The 17,565-nt window shown below is 36.6% G+C and overlaps 1 protein-coding gene across 6 annotated transcripts in view; it reads right to left on the bottom strand.

The window, feature by feature from the left end:
• Nucleotides 1-2,220: 2,220 nt before the first annotated feature.
• The window catches only part of LOC134531221 (histone deacetylase complex subunit SAP30 homolog), a 79,061-nt gene continuing 63,716 nt past the window's right edge, over nucleotides 2,221-17,565 (bottom strand). For all 6 annotated transcript variants that reach the window (XM_063366888.1, XM_063366893.1, XM_063366889.1 and 3 more), the window contains one exon: nucleotides 2,221-3,827. In XM_063366888.1, coding sequence (XP_063222958.1) covers nucleotides 3,699-3,827 — 129 coding nt within the window. In that variant the 3' untranslated portion in view covers nucleotides 2,221-3,698. The remainder of the gene's footprint in view (nucleotides 3,828-17,565) is intronic.

Below are 17,565 nucleotides of genomic sequence, written 5' to 3'. Positions count from 1 at the left end.
ATTTTCTTCACATGTTTGTTTTAGGGGCTGGAGACTTGCCTTGCGTTAGATCTCTTAGGGAAACATATGTTCCTGTGATAGCACAAGCACACTTCGATGAAATAAAACAATTAGCACAGCATAAATGTGTTGATATTCTGTGTGATGAGACTACGGATTCCAAAGGGAGATGTGTGTTTGTGGTGCTTGAGAAAGCAGATGCTACAACATGTTCCCAGGCCATTCTTGAGTGTATTAATAAATACAGTGTCAATTTCATGGACATTCAAGCAATTGTCACAGACTCAGCACGTTACATGACGAAATGTGTCACATCGTTGCAGGTCCTTTTTGGAGAGCACGTTGCCCATGTTCAATGCTGGGCCCACAAACTAGCTTTGGTAGGCAATTGCTTTTCCATTGGACTGAAAGAAGTAAATGAGGCTGTAGTAAAGGTGAAAACTGCGTTTCTTAATACACGGAAAAGGAAACATCATTATTTGCAGTATATCTATCAGAACATACAACTAAAGCTGCAAATTTGTTTCCAATGCCAGTAACAACACGCTGGAACTTGTGGTTCAGAGCAGTGTTTTATTTGGCAGAATATTTGGTTGACATTGTTAATTTCTTCACGATAGATGAAATGAAGGCTATCAACAATAGTGGTATTCACTATGTAGCTGGTGTTTCAGAAAAAGATGTGGCAATTGTTCTTGCTCAGTGCATATTTGTGAAAACTCACGCAGCTGATATTGTAAGCCTTCTCACAAAGCTTGAAGGTTCGCAGTACCCGACAGCACATTTCCTTAACGGGTATTTGAGTGATTTACTGAAAGGCTTCGAGGGCACATCAAAAGGTGTATTTGACTCCCCTTTTGAAACTTTCATGTCAGAATCATCTCTTACGACAAGCGACAAAGCACAAGTGAAACATAAATGTCAAAACTCATCAGCTCTTGCAATGACCAAACTTCAAAGTCTGATGAACAGTGATCCAAGTGCACACATCTTCAAAGCGATTAGCAAGCTGTTTAGTCCCAAAAACATTTTGCTAAATGAAACAAAAAGTGTTTTGTCTGTTTTTGTCAACATCCCTGCATTTAATGGTGTGGACAATTCAGTTAGGTACAAAGGCTACGAATTCCTTAAAGAAGCTGTTCAGGATGCTGTCAAACATGAAAATGAACCGGATGTAGCAAAATTGCTGATGGCTTTGGGAGTGGAACATGAAGTATTCACAAAGGCAGCACTTAAGGCCATTTGGCTGCCCAGCAACAATGTTGACAGCAAACGCCTTCTTAGTCACTACAATTTGGTGGTTACTGACAGGAGACAAAATTTAAAAGAAGAGAATATAGAAACATTTACCATGCTTTCATTTGATAGCTAATTTTGAGTGTTTGCAAGTAGATAAAACAATGACAATATTTACTTAGCTGGTGAAATGGTTGCATCTGTACTCTGTGTGTGTTGTTTTATACTCATTGTTTTTAGTTTTGTGAATTCAACAGTTTTTCGAATGTAGTAATGATTTTTTATTGTATCAACTCTTCATCCTTAACAGAAAAAAAGGTAAATACCATACAAAAATAACACCTCTTTTCAATGAAAATAACACCTATTTCCAAGAAAAATAACACATATTTCTTAAAAAAATAAAACCTACATTTTCAGGTCTCTACACATAAGTACATAGTATGATTAAAATATTTGCAGTGCATTCTCCTTTGTTAATAGTGCTATACCCCTGTCAGCAGAATGCAATTGGTTGGTTAACAGAGGAAAATGTAGATGGGGGAGGGAGGGAGAAATAACAGTGTCTCTAGTTGGAAGGCATACCTGTTTATTTACAGGATAAGCAATTATTCATTTAATCTGTTGCAATTGCCGGGCCGGAAAAAATGCATAACTTATTCTGTTAAGTGAGGGAAAAATAATAAATATAATTAGAACATGCAAGTTTTATTTATTTTATTTAAGAGTATGAAAATGCCAGATAGAAAAATTAGCACGTTCTTATCTTTCTTCTCTAATGCACGCATGTAAAGTTTGCCAATGTTTTTTTTTGGCCCCTTGTGACATGAAAGAATCTTTCTTTATGTCAGTCAGTGGTAGAGGGAGGGGGAAGGAAAGATGCCTAATATGTCACAAACATTGTTGATGCAGTTGCTAACCTAGGAGGATAGGGTGGAATCCGTTGGTCACTGCATTATTTAGCCAAAAAACAAGACAAAGCAGTCAGGAAATGAGAATTCTTATTTCTTACATTTGTGGCATAATTTTTTTTTGCCAGATCTATACAAGTTTTCTACACCACGTTTTGAACTAAATCAAACATTGGGAAAGCACTGCTAATGGAGTCTGAAGGTCGCATTTATACTCCCTAAAATATAGGTTAAACAAAAGAAGAAATTAATACATTCACAAAAAATTATTTCCCCAACAATCTGAATCGAGGAGGCCTGAAAACTGTCACTTTAATATGAAATTGTACGGTGTTTACACACATGCAATAATCCAAATCAGTATGCTGACAGTTCTAATATGTATATCTACCTGATTATCTTCCTGTGAAAAACAAACATGTTTGTGGATAGCGTGGGTGTTGGTTATGTGCCCCAGACAACCACTTTTGTTTGTAGTGAGGCAATAGGGAGTGTGCAGGACTTCCCCCTCCTACACATCCCAGCCGTAAAGTAGGACACGAAGCAACAAGTATCAGCAACACCAGTGTCATGTTGCTTACACACCAGTAACCTGAGATGCACTACACAAACACTTTCCATGTTACCTTCCAAGAAACTTCAAAATTGTGTAACCAATAACCAATAATATTGGTTTTATTTTACCAATAACAGATAGCAGAAAAAGTACAGATAATACCGATAACAGATGATTATCTGATACCGGGCCATCTATAAATTGTTCAATAAATTTTTTCCTTTATTACAATGTAGAATTGTGGTCATTCCATAGTTAAGAATAGTTTTATCACAACAATTCAACCATAAAAAATATTTTAAAAATTAAGCTTTTGAATATCAAAACATAAATTTTCGCAGTTTGACCATTAAGAAAAATCATCAATTTTGTACCATTAAAACCTGAAAATGTGCATGAATGTTATAATCCAAGTTTAGCAGTCACCCTGAATAAGCTGCAACTTATTCTGATGATCAGAAGTAAACAATACACATGTTGACATCATCTCTAAATAAATGAATGGGAAAAATCTCATGGCTTACTCACATCACAATACAGATATTTTCTGGCATACAAACATGGAAACAGACCAAGCTGTTCCCAATTTACTTTGCAGGAGTGAAAAAGGTCCTGAGACGACGAACGAAGCACTGATGGAATGAACCCGCCCACATCTGCCAGCAACACAGTCGAGCTCAGTCGCTTTCCTAGCAAGTTGCAAAGCGCCGATACATCCGCGACACTTGCTTACAGCAGCACTCACGCCGGGGCAGCTGACCAACATCCCAACTATTCATCACGAAACATTCTTTGCCACATCGCAAATGTGTTCATAGCTGCATTTTACAAGCACATGGTTTACATTTTTACAGAACATTTCGATGCCTCTTTAGTTTCATCACAATAAACATATTGCTTATCTAATGTGAGAAAAAAAGAAAAAAGCAAACAGCAGCCACTCATGATTCACATCAGCTATCAACAGGAGGGCATGAAAGGTGTTTGTCAGAGGACTAGATAGGGTCCAGACTGAGGCCGTTCTTTTGGTCCAGCTTGTTGCTGTCCGACTTGACCATGTAGATGAAGAAGGTGAGCGCCTCTTTCTCCACCACTGGGATGGTCTTGAAGTGTTTCGTCAGCGTCTGCGACAGCAACACCAAAGCCAAGTCTCACAAGTATAACTACTGCCCACACTCAACAGCTCTTAGACAATATCACTTATTGTTACTACACAAGTACAAACAAACAAATACATATATATGTGCATTATACCCAATTTAACACAAAAGATACACTTGGATTTAAAAACTACACCTATCCCTCACTTAGCACGACTAATTTGTTTCTAAAAAAGATTGTGTTATTCGAAATCGCATATTCTGAAGCATTAGTTTCCATAAATAGCAAGGCTAATTTATTTAATGTGTTCCAAATTTGTGTAGAAAAATATACTTTATGTAATATAAATGCGTAGAATAACACTCAACTATAAACATTTCACGCCATTAATCTTTATATGCCTCCCATTGCACTTTGTACGACAAATACGACACCGTGTAACGGGAGATATGTGGCTATGTATTTTATCGTCAGTCGGCTGGCTGACTTGCCCACCCGGGCGTGACCTTCAACTCACGTCGCGTACTTTTCCAAACCATCCTTTACTGACAGTGAAACCGATATTAATGTCCGGATAATTACATTTTAATTTTTCAAAAATTAAAGTGCTTAACGCGTATCACCACCTGGTTCACACCAATCCTGTCAGGCCAATGATTATTTTTGTCATTGCAACATTCATTTAACAACCTTTTCCACGTGAATCATCTGTTCATTTCTGTTCCTGTATCTAATGTCAAATATATTCCCGCTGGTACAACCAACAGCATCAGACATATATAAACTTTTGATTAGAGTCCTTATTTTGTACAATTGTGTTGTAACGCCCCTCGCTGCCCAAAAATTATATTATTTTAAATTAATTAAAAACACCTTGGAAACAGCTAGGCAAAAATATTAAGAAAATCAAAATTAATTACCAGAGGGGACACGAGGCGGTGAACAAGACAAAATTTTGGGAGTTCGTGTATCGTTATGTAGAAGAAGGTATATGATAAATAAATACGCTATATAAACACCTTGGTCTATATATAGGTTTTCCTGGTTTATTTTTAAGAGGTTTTGTTTTAGCATTATTTCGAAATGATAATAAAACTCTTAGTAATTAACAAAGTACATTATTTAAAACAATACACATTACACCTTAACAAACAAATGATTACATTAACAAAATTTCAAGTATAGCACCAAAATTTGATTCTCCCAACGATTACATATATATATGAGTTTCCTTGATTTTACATGTTCTTGAGGATTACATTCTTAAAGCACTGCTCGCTGGTATCTTTTTCATGAATTTAGTTCCTTCTATGCAAGTGTAATATATATAGCTCATATCACCTGGGTCTTCCCAGGGTGACGTCGGACCGAGAGGAAAACTCTTCTAAAGGGGGAATCAGCTGGAGGTCCTCTGAAACTTTGACCCTGTCAAACAGGGTGTGGAATCAGGGCTCGCGAGGTGTCTCGTCCCGACATCAGGATGGCGCGCACCGAGAAATTCGCGGATTCGCGAAAGAAACCAAATTTGAGGAAAATTAAAAAAAATTAAAAAAATTTAACTACACACGACCTTTCCTAAAAACTACATCTGCCTGGCTACTTTACAAATGGGATCATATCCCTTAAGCAACTGACTACATCTTTTATGCAACCGAAAATCGCCGTTCCCGCGAAAAGCCTCTTAGCGCAGAGGACGCCGAGAAGACGTGGTCAGTAGCCGAGGTCAGAGTACTGAGTGCCCGCTATGGCGGACAAGGCTTCTAATTAAAACGGGCGCTAAAGCCCTAGGGAGGAGGGGGAAGGTTCGGTTCTAAGCCGAAAATTTCCGAAGGAGTCCGAGGCGGGCATGACAAGAACACGACATGCGCGCTCTCTACCGGCCAGAACAGAAGGCAACAATCGACTTCGACAGGCCGCGAGAAGAAAGCATAGTGCCATATGGCGCCGCGGCGCTGCTCTCTAGCGGTGTAAATGGGAACTAACTGAGGCGGTGAGCTGACTTGCCACCAGGTGTCATGAGGGTGAGCTCTGCACGCTGGCGACCAGGCCCGCGGTTACTTTATCCTCCGCTAGATGTCGTGGACGTCTCTGTCGGACCAGGGAGAAGGTCTTTGAATTAGGCCATCGTCTTGGCTAAGTTCACGTCAGGTCACTGCTCCCGACTTGATTTCTCAGAACTAAGGTTTGGTGAAGAGAGAGGGGAGGGTGGGCAGAAAATGCCACTAAGGTGGGAACGCAGGTCCACTGGAGACCCATTCGTGATGAGACTTGCTATTCTCAGCAGACCTCCCAGAAGTAGCAGATTGCAGCCCAGAAGCTGCTCTATGAAATTTTGGTCATGAAGAGAAATAATATTACCAACTCGGGACGTGACCGCAGGCGAGAGAAAATCAACCGGGCTGCCCACGTCCACATTAGACAGCAAAATATCAGATTGGCCCCTGAGAAAGGGGCTTCGGTCCACTGGCACAAAGTTTAAACACGTGGCGTACACCGGCCTAGCAAAAAGTATATCACCCCCTTAACAACCTGATAAATTAAAAAATAAGAATTCCCAAAAAAAATTTAAAATTATAGAAAATTTAAAAAAAGGTGACGAAATGCCTAATTTCCGGCACAGTGTGCACAGTTGACTTGCTTAAAACTAAATGGCGACCAACATAAGTGTGGCCTTCATGACAATGTGCGTGCCGTAATACTTCTAGTTTTGTCTCAAATACTTCAACACGATGCATTATGAGTGATCAAGCACATACAGTTACCGGCAGCTGAATGGGCAGACGTTGCTTTTGTTTGAGTGAATTCCCTGCCACTGGCTAGACTGAGTTCACGGCCCGGTCTGTGGCCAGGCGACAACGGCACAGCACAGCGGCATACGTGCGGATGTAAAAACATTTGGTCCTTTACACTCCATAGCCGCAGTTTAACTTGCTATAGCTGATGTTTGTACAACAGCCGATAGCGTAGTCAGACCTGTGCGCGCATCTCTTCCCCTCTTGTTTGGCTAACTGTATCCCACGGCACATCTGTTGTTACAGAAGTTGAAACATACTACGTGGCGTCGTGCCCGACATTTTTTTTTGCCTGTGGAGATTTCATGTTAACTGAAATTTACAAACGTGCTATTCAAGACTGGGGCAGTAAAATTAACATCACGTTAAATGAATCCACGTAATCTGAAGACGTGCTAAGTAAGGGATAGGTGTACTTGTACATACGGCTCTACTTCCTGTGGGAAAAATGATCCAGAATGCACAATGAAACTGCATGAGAGACCAGGTAAATTTTACAGTAGAAAAAAACTTGAAAAATAATTTGCATCTTCTAATATGATAGGATATGAGGCCATTGTGTTGAGCATGAAGTAGCACAACATTGATTATTCGTGTAAAACATAAAATTTTTGTCGATTATTTAATAAGGAAATGATAGATCAAAAAAGCTATTGAGAAAGACTGCTGTCAAATTGGTGACTCTAAAAAATAAGAATTCAGAACAAGCAGCGGTGATGAACAAGGAGTATTAAGAAGTCGAACCTTGTCACCAGCAACAGACATTATTATGAGAAACATACAGGAATAGAACCCCAACAGTGTGGATATGTTGAGAGGACGGACGGGCAGGGAACTTGTTGACCAGCAACATATCAATATCATAAAGCACATACAGGTACCGAACAACAACACATGGAATTTGTAAGTGTGGATATCTGGAGAGGACGGAGGGGTCGGGAATTTTATAACCACAACAGATCGACAGTATCATTAAGAACATACAGGTACAGAACACCAACACTGGAGATTTAGGTGTGGATATGTGGAAATTATATTAGATAGATATTACATACGGTAACTTTTAAATTATGTTTTCTCTTTATTAATTGAGCAATCTAACATTTGCGTCAAGGTTAAAATAAAACATTATTTACTTATTCCAAATAACAGAGAAAATACCCAAATGCTGAGAGCTTAGATACAACACTAGATAATGTATCCTAACCATGAACTATTCAAAATATTACATCTAAACACATTAAAGATTAAAAGATATTTTCAAGCTAGTCAATTTAAAAAAAAAAAACTTTTACCTATCTTCTGTCGAGCAATGGCAACATAAGTACCTATTGTTACATAATCAGACTTTTTTACAAAATGCCAGAAGCAGCTTTGTGCTTTCAAACTATGCAAAATATTCTCTCTCATATCCAGAAAAATACAGTAGATCTTACCAATTATAATGTTTCCACCAACATTAACTTATTACAACATAACCGGTTTCCTTTAAATAGGGGAGTGCAGGAATATCCAAATGATAAACTGGCATCTGAGCAACTGTGCAGGACAGGGGCTTGGTGTATTTCGAGGAAATAAATTCTATCTATCCAAAAGGGTTGAGTCAGCTGGTATCCCACAATAAGGATTTATTTATTTTTTTATTTTTTTAATGTTATATACTCACTGCGATGAAATTGCAGTGGCAAAGGAATTCTTATAGAAAAGATTCAAAGCAAAAACTTATCAGCATAATTTGATAAAAAAATTTTTCTTACAAATTAATGAAAATAATTATATCTTAAACTAGGATTGTATTCTTAAATTTTTATTGTCACAGGAAAACAATGTGCCTATGGAATAAAATCTTTGCGTTTCAATGTGAGAAAAAATATTTCAAGTGTGACACAACTATACACATAATTACTTAAAACGTGTTACATACTATTATAAATCAAGTATATATTTATTTAACGCGGTGAAAAATCTACAAAGAAAATTATAAGTTTTGATTTTTTATTTAACTACAACCATAGGATGTAAATACTTTACTTGTAAGGCATTTTGCATTTGCAAAATAATAATTCTTGTTAGTGTAATTTACTGCACTATGAGCATTGTTATGTTACAAATTATCAGCATGAAAAAAAAAAAAAAAAACAGTGGACTGAAAGAATTTTTGTATTAGCATTTGACATAAGTTGAAACATTTAGTCTTGAATGAGGTTCACTACTACAATATATTCAATTGAACTACTAAGAAACTGTCTATGAAATGACAGAAATTATAACTAAGCATTGTGTGTTGCTGGAAGATATATTTATTTTGTGTATGTGCAAGAATATATGTGGGGAAATGAATTTATAGTCAAATAAGTGAAATAGTTTAACTGACATAAATAAAAACAGTTGTGAGTGTTCACCATTAACTGCATTGGAAGTGGAAACCAGTTACATGAACTATATTTGCACAAACATATGACTTTACAGGTTTCGTGTAATATTTGAATTATCAAGATCAATACGGACCACATCAAAACCCAGCTGTTATGGGTTTGCTATAAGATTTAAGAACTGACTTTGACTAGTGAACAATTGGAGGGTGGTGTTACTTCGGTGAATCATTGACAGACTCAGAACAGAGTTCCACAGCCGGAGTGGTCTACCGCTGCTGTAGAAGTATTTTGGCACTCTGAGAATTATTGTTCCCTGTTTCGAAACTTTGGCGGATTCCAATACTATCACCGTGGTGGTGTGGAGAAGAACATCATCGCTACACGAAAACTATTATTTCTTAATGTAGGAAATACAATGAACTCCAATTGTAAATGTGGTATGTAAATAAGGTACATTTTGTTATACTGATATTTGTGTAGGGTTATAATGTGTTGTGTGTAGTTTTGAATAGTGATATAAGTTCATTATTTAACACTGAAATGAAGTATTATTTTACCTTCTGCTTTTATTCATCATAGTAGATCCTCATTTGTTTCATAGCCTATTTAACTGATTCAACCTTGCATTTTATCCCAAATACTGAAGAGGATACCAGAGATAGCTATTCTTGTAATGTTATTATTGAATAATGTCTTGATCGACTTTGCTAAGCCGAGTAATTTTTTAATGTTGATATTCAAGTGTTTGTAGTAGAGGATTTTGTACACTCTAACTGATATTTAACGTAAATATTTCAACACTCTTGTATTGATAAATAACTGTCTCATCAATGTAATGCCACCCAATTTTCAATAACATGACTACTACTTTCAATCACTGATGAGATTAATATTTTTCTGTGCGTTTAGCTGGAATCACTATATCTTAATCAGAGACATAGTTTACTTACACAGTTACTTCTCACTTGTAGGGGTTAAACTCACACTTTTGTGGGTGAGATTTTACATTACAATAACAATTTTTGAATTACATATTTACATTCAAAATTTAGAACTCAACCAAGATTAAAACATAAACAAATTTGGGGTTGTTTCCAAACCACTGTCAAAACACTGCTTAGTCAAAACTCAATAAAATTTTTGCAGGAACAGCTATTTTTTACAAAATGTGATCAAAGATGTCAGGGTGTATACCATAAATTTCCCTTACTTTCCATGACCAAAATTATAAATTTTCCTGACTAATTTTTTTAAAAATAACTTCCTTATTTTGCATTTTTCTATGAGAAATAAAGGAAATCTAATCTCCACCATTCCCATTCCTGGCCTAGTTCAAACAAAACCATGCATTTGGAATTTTATATTGTGTATCACTATGCAATAAAACACTATCTGAAAAAATAAAATGCTTCCACAGTCTGAGTGATGGCAAACTGGAGCATATTCTCCCTAAAATTACTGTAACTTCTCCAGGATTTCAAACAAATTCCCTGATTTTCCAAAATGTGGACAACCTGGATCTGCCCACAAAATTTCTTACAATGTTAGACATCACTAAATAATTGGTTTGAAGAGTTAATGGTAACCAAGAACACTGGTACATAAAACACATACAAACAATCTCAGGCTTCAGTAATCATACGCAACAGATGACAAATAGACTTTCAGGAGTTGCAACATTTAATAGAATGAGATGCAACATTAAAATATTTGTGTTGGATGCCAATTTAAGGGTCACAGCTGAGTTTGTGATAGAACAATACTACCACTTACAGAATTATTGTAATAGTTACGAAGAATGTTAAAAATCCAACCTTTCACTTTATTCATTGAGAACTTCCTGGACCATTAATTTACTGCATTAATATTTTTTTAAGAATTTCTGTATTTGGCGTCTGTTGGCTTGGGCCACAGCCGCCAATCAGATTATTTCTTTTAATTTTTGGCACATTTTAAAATATTTGGAAAAGAACTTTCTTCTCAGACTAGATACCATCAGACACGGACACAATAAAAGTGCTTTGATACAAATCATCGCATGTAGTCTAGATCTTATTAGCAAAAATAACTTAAAATTGCTGTTTTGAAGTAAATCTAATCCTAGTACTATGTTTAGGCTAGGGCAACTCTACAAAGAGTTGCAAAAGGAGTGTACAACCTACGTTGATAAGCAGTAAGTGTTATAAATAGAGACATGAACTTTTCGCGATCATGAATTTTCGTCGCAGAAACGCGAATTTCATCGTTTTGATGGGTTTTCGCGAAAAGTTAACAATTTTGGAATCTATTCACGAAATTTGAAGTTTGAAAAGCATTTCTGTTGAGGTTATATATTTTTTCATAACAGAACTGCTGCACGGAAATTACGTTTATTTAATAATCACAGAATACAAAAGCACGTCAAACAATTAACATACTTCATTTTAATTGAATTGAAATGAAAACCTTCACCCGAGTGTAAAACGTAACTTACTACCGTAAACGTACCGTGCCCTATCGGCGTCGTAGTACATACTAACCACAAAAAAGTGCATTCGGGGCTTTCAAATGTAGTGTACTTGGCTGTAGACAGAGAGCACACTGTGCATGCAAAGAGAACTATCGATATCACGCTACGTTCACGATCTCTATACAGGCATCAATGTAACTAAACATTTGTGATGTTGATGCCAGAAGAGCCTGGCTGGATTTTCATTCTCATACGGCGACAAAAAAGATAATTTTATGAAGATTTAAATTGTGTTTGAAATGGAATTAACACATAGCAATTTTTTTTTCTTTTAAATAATTAAACTGTAATACTCTAACTTACAATGCAATGGATTTCAACTTCATATCATTCGGGAAATATAGTTTTTGGACGTAGTCTTAAAATGGGAGGGGAAAAAACGTTGATCTAATGGAAAAATGAGATTCATGGTAAATTTTTTTTAAATATTATTTTAAAACGTGCTGCCTTTGTTATGTTTCGCTGCAAAGTGCAAACGTGAATAACCTGATAACTAATCAGCGGTCGTTACAGTTTACTGATCCCTATGGATGCTGTATTTTTAGGGCTGTGTGCAATGTTTACAAACATGTTTTCGCGTTATTAATTTTTTGATTTCCCTTAACGTTTGTGTGAAAGGTTGTTGTTACTAGGCTAGTCATATATAATTACTTGTTTTGTTACAAGTTGTGATTGCGATTTCGTGTATGGTAGAAATCTGCAGAAGTGCCGAAAGTTGTAGAGTCTGCCTTGACTCGAGAAAATGAGTTCTCTGCTGAAGGCTTTCATTCCAGTGACAGAAATATTTTGTTTTGTAAGTTCTGTAACTCATGTGTGAGCTGGGAAAGAAGAGACACTATAGTAAAACATATAAAAAGTGAAAAGCATATCAATAATAAAAGAATTTCAAGTGCAAAAAAGGTCAACCTTCAGCAAACTATTGGTAGCAGTTTCCAGGTTGTTAACAAAAGAAAACATGCAGCTGATAATTTTGCACTCAAGACTACAACAGCATTTATGAAGGCAAATATTCCTCTTGAGAAACTACAGGAACCTAGCATCAGAGACTGGATGCATGAATTTGTTGAAGGTTAAGGTAAGTGCACCGGTACTCGTCACTGCTCCAATGGTCGTCACTAGCAACTTCAAATGTAAATAATAGAGAAGTAGCTCAATATATCGCCAACTTAAATATTGACAAAAATTTGGTCGACGTTCTAGCTGAAATTACCACAATAGTTTTCGGAACAAACACTATTTTCAATCAAAAAAAGTCCGTGCATCAAAAGTTCGTAGAGCAGTGAAGATAAATAGGGGAATTCCTATACTAAAACACTAAGGACGTTAGTGCACATTTTTACTTCTAATTCTGTAATTTTTCATGTTTATTCGTGATGTTTTGTGCTGAATGTGTTAGTTAAATGTTCTTGAAGAGGTGAAAGTGTTTATTTAAAAAAATTCGTTTTCTTTGTATGATTTAGTTAGGGTGACGAAAACTGGATCAATAAAAACCTTGTATTGCTAGTGTTCGTCATACCTGACGAGCACTGGTACATTTAATATTTTATTTAAAGTTGTGCTAAGTTACACCCTAAAGTTCTTAAATAATATTGGTTCTTTGTTGTTAATAGACAAAGTACGTTATTATGATCAGATCCAGTAGTCGTCACCTATGACGACTTCCGATGCATGTGTATGACGACTTCTGGGTCGGAAATTACTTTACTTTATTGATTGCAAAAATTGTGTAGGCATTGTTGTTTACATTAATTTAGGGGTCATTCGATATATATTTTGACATTAATAAGTAAACTAAACATTGTAATGTGTCTCGTTCTTTAATTACAGGGCAAAATGCCAAAACGGAAAATACTGTTGTATGAAGAGTCAGCCATGGAAGCTGCTCTTAAAGATGTAGCGAATGGTATGAGTATAAAATGAGCAGCGGAAAAAAATAGTGTGCCAAGGAACACATTGTCCGATAAACACAAAGGCAAATCGCCCTTGGGTAGGAAGATGGGCGGGCCCTGATTCATTTTTATATTTTACTTTTGATACCGCATAACATGCTATGTTATGTTGCAGCAACGAATTGAAATGCGAGTAACAAAATGCAGCCGTATGTAACGTTTCGTTACTCGTTACTAGACGGCACACCCGTTACTCAGTAACGAATACATTCGGTTTGCTACAGCTCTATGTGCTGTCCCTCTTTGTTCCGTGAGTGCTGTAAGTAAATTCAAAATTTAATGAGGATTATTCATTATATTACTGAACGATCTTTATGAAATGCCATTTTGATGTTTAAAATATAGTACCAAATAAAATTTGAAGCCCAAATAGTACAATACTATCATTCTGGATCCATGAATTAAAACTAATGCAGCCGAAATCGCACATGACGACTACTGGCACAAACATGTGACGAACACTGGCAAACACGAAAATTTGCATGACGACTACTGGCTCGAAATCACACTTTTTTCAAAATTATAAATCTACAAAAATAATTTGTGTTTATCGAAGAGTGTTGGATAGCATTGTAGAGTAAAGTTTGAGGTTAAAAACAAACATGTAGGGGCAGTAATACACCTACAAGGTTATGTACACAATTTTTTTTTTATAAAACTCTTCTTAGCATGACGACTACTGGTACATCTACCTTAGTTGTAAATATGTTTTTTGACGAAAATTCTTCTACAGCCTCTACAGATCAGGCCGTATGTATTTACTAATTATTGCAAATTAGGTTTGACATTTACAAATTGTTACAAGCCAACAAATATTCGCATAATTTTTTATCGCTTTCAGTAATAGTAGTATTAAAATAGCTACATTTATTGGGGATTATTTTTCAGGGGCTGGAGATTTGTCAACAGTCAGAACATTGAGAGAAAAGTACGTACCAATAGCAGCTGAGGAAAGATTTGCCACCATTAAAGCTGAAATTGCTGGAAAATATCTAGCGGTTTTGGCTGATGAGACCACAGACAAGAGAGGGAAGTGCGTCTTTGTTGTACTTTTCCGCCTCATGGAACCAAATGCGTCTCAGATAGTTTTTCTTGCTGGTGTTCATTTCCTAGAAGCTGCCAATTCTACCCATTGTTCCAGAGCTGTGCTAGATTCTTTGAAAAAGTATGATGTTAGCTACGATTCAGTAGTTGCTTTCGTCAGTGATGGGGCTTGTTACATGGCCAAGTGTAGTGACTGTCTCAAAGTCATTCTGGGTGACGAAGTATTGCATGTGCAGTGCTGGGCTCATAAGCTCTGAATTGTAGGCAATATCTGGCTGAAAGTTTGTACTGAACTCAACAATGCAGTTGTTAAGTGCAAGGCAGCGTTTCACAATACTAGGAAATGCAAAAATCTTTACACACAGTTTCTGACAGAGAAATATTCTGGCACTGACAAGAAAATTTGTCAGTTTCCTGTTCCAGTCCTCACTCCCTGGAACAGCTGGTTCAAATCAGTGTTGTATGTTTCTGAGTATCTGACTGACATAGTTTAGTTTTTTGGTTCAAACGAAATGCAAAACTCACCAAATGCGGGAGTAGAGTTTTTTAATGCTTTTCCGAAGTCAGATATTCAGAAAGTACACATCTAAGCCGTGTTTGTTCGAGAACATGCTGCACAGTTGATTGAACTTATAGACTGTCTGGAGGGGTCTTCATATCCAACCAGCCATATTCTTTGTGGTAAACTTTCGAAACTGAAAGATGGTTTTTCAGTAGCAGCAAATGGGATTTTTGAATCTGAAACTGCTACTTTACTAGAAGATTTAGGAAGCAAAGTTCTACAGGCCGAAGTAAAGCAGACACTCCAGCGTACTGCATCACTTTCCATGGATAAGCTACAAGAGCAAATGTCAAGAGATCCTTGCAGGAAGACATTTGAAGTGGTGGGAAAGCTGTTCAGCCCTTCTAGTGTTGTCCTCAATGACGTGAACAGCAGCTTGGTCACATCATTTCAAACCCTTCCTGCCATGAAACTTACTGTCTTGACACCATCCGACATTGCTTGTGGTTACACACGATTTAAGGAAATCAAAGTAGAGGCAGAAAAGAAACAGCCTGATGTTGTAGAAGTGCTTCTTTCCATGAAGCATGACTTCCTGCTTTTGTTTGTGCTGCACTGAGAGCTGTTTGGCTGCCATGTTCGAACGTTGACAGCGAGAGGTGTTTTTCTTCCTATGGTACAGTTGTGACAGATAGGCGGCACAACTTACAGGAGGAAAACACAGAGATAATGACTATGTTTTTTTTTGACCAGTCTTAGTGACATTTCTAAACTTTTTTCTGAAAAAAAAAAAAAAAAAAAAACAGTTTCAACAAATTTTTTTTTATTTAAGCTCATCATTGATTAAGATTCATATAAGTTTTATGTGTACATGCATATTGTGTTGTGTCAGTTTGTTAAGGGTGTAAAATAATATTACAGTGTTTAAGTGACTTATTAGTGGCAAAATAATGTGTACAGAATTCAAAAACTCTTAAATATGGATCTGTGCTGAAAGATATTGTTTATAGTCGGCTTTTAGTGACGTGAGAGCATAACATTTTTTCACCGCTTTCCAAGGTTTTTTTTAAACACTTTCTAGTTTTTGTTTTACCACTTTTGAATAATTTTATTTAGCGAAAAGTTCATGTCCCTAGTTATAAATCTTCTCACAGCATTGACTGCAAAATACTGTGATTTTGAGTAATTTAACTGTATTCTAAAGCAAACCTGAGAACTTTGTATGCTAGGATATGCTGTAACTAGTATATTATGTAGGGATGGGTTGAGTACACATTTTTATCGATTCCGATACCGGTACCGATTCCTAAATTTCGATTCTCGATTCAGACTCATTCCAGTTTTCGATTCCTGGTAATTCTGGTCACATAATTAAAACTACTTAAGAATTGAATGCATTACATAATGATAATAACATGTATAAAGGATAATTATAAACTTAGGATTAAATGTTAAGGTTTTTATTTTTTTTTATTTTCAATTACCAGTGAAGAAGCATCTTCACATAAAGTTTGTTTGCTAGTAAGTACTAGGCTGTGCACAAAGAAGTTCAACATTTAGACAGGGTTCTTTAACAGGCGATAACGCCGATAACATAACATCTTTGTTCAAAATGGGTTCAAAGGTAGCACTACTTTTTTCTGTGGTACCTTTTGACTTAGTTGGTGACAGTGCTGTAAACAAAAGTTTGTTTTTCTTCAAAGACTATTTTTTCTGGTAGTAATGTGTGCCGGGATTTCAAAAGCTTCATTAAATTGGTTGTAGATTTATAAGTACCGCTCCGTGAAATTTGCGCACTACAGTGATTACAAATTGCATAGTTGTTATTTTCACTATTGATGCGAAAATCAGGGTGTCTACCAGATCTAGTAAATGAAATTCCCTGATTTTTCCAGGTTTTCCAGGTCTAAAACTGAACTTTTCCAGGTTTTCTGTAACACAATTACGACATTCCACAAAACTGAAAAAACTGCGTAACAGTATATTGACAGGTTTCAAAGTATTTCAACTCACTTCCAGGCGTGGCCAAAGTAACTCAATTGATGGCAAATAAAACATGCTGCTACAAATATTTCACACACTTACTTTTGCAAAAACATAAGTAAAAGGAAGTTCCCATAAATTTCGCAGTGACTCAACTTTTGCGTCTATTGCACTTGCTTCAGAACGAGCCAAATCCAATACTCGAGCCTTCTTCAACTGCAATGCCTTGATCTCCTCTTCAACTCTTCTTTTTCTGCCTTCTTCTTGTCTGTAGCTTCCTTTTCTTTTTGTTTTGTTTGCAGGGCTTCCTTATGCCTCCAACTAAAATTTCTTACATACTGTAACATGGACTTGGTGATATCAACATGCTCTACACCTCCAGAACGTTGAACAAAGTCGTACATCTGTCTTTGTGCGATCAGTATTTCTTCCCGCAAGTTTTCAGTCAGCAGATTAGAATTCACTGAAAATCCTCTTTCCAATGATGCATTTCCATGGGAAAGTACCAACATCATCCTCACAAACTTTAGAAGGCCTGTTTTGGCAGCTACTGTATGTGCCTTAAGAATGGGCATCCACAAGTGATCAAGGTGCCAGTCTTCTCGAG

This window comes from Bacillus rossius, chromosome 3 (genome assembly GCF_032445375.1).
Source record: "Bacillus rossius redtenbacheri isolate Brsri chromosome 3, Brsri_v3, whole genome shotgun sequence".
Taxonomy (NCBI): domain Eukaryota; kingdom Metazoa; phylum Arthropoda; class Insecta; order Phasmatodea; family Bacillidae; genus Bacillus; species Bacillus rossius.
The sequence above is the reverse complement of the archived record's forward strand: the minus strand, read 5'-3'. Positions and strand labels throughout refer to the sequence as shown.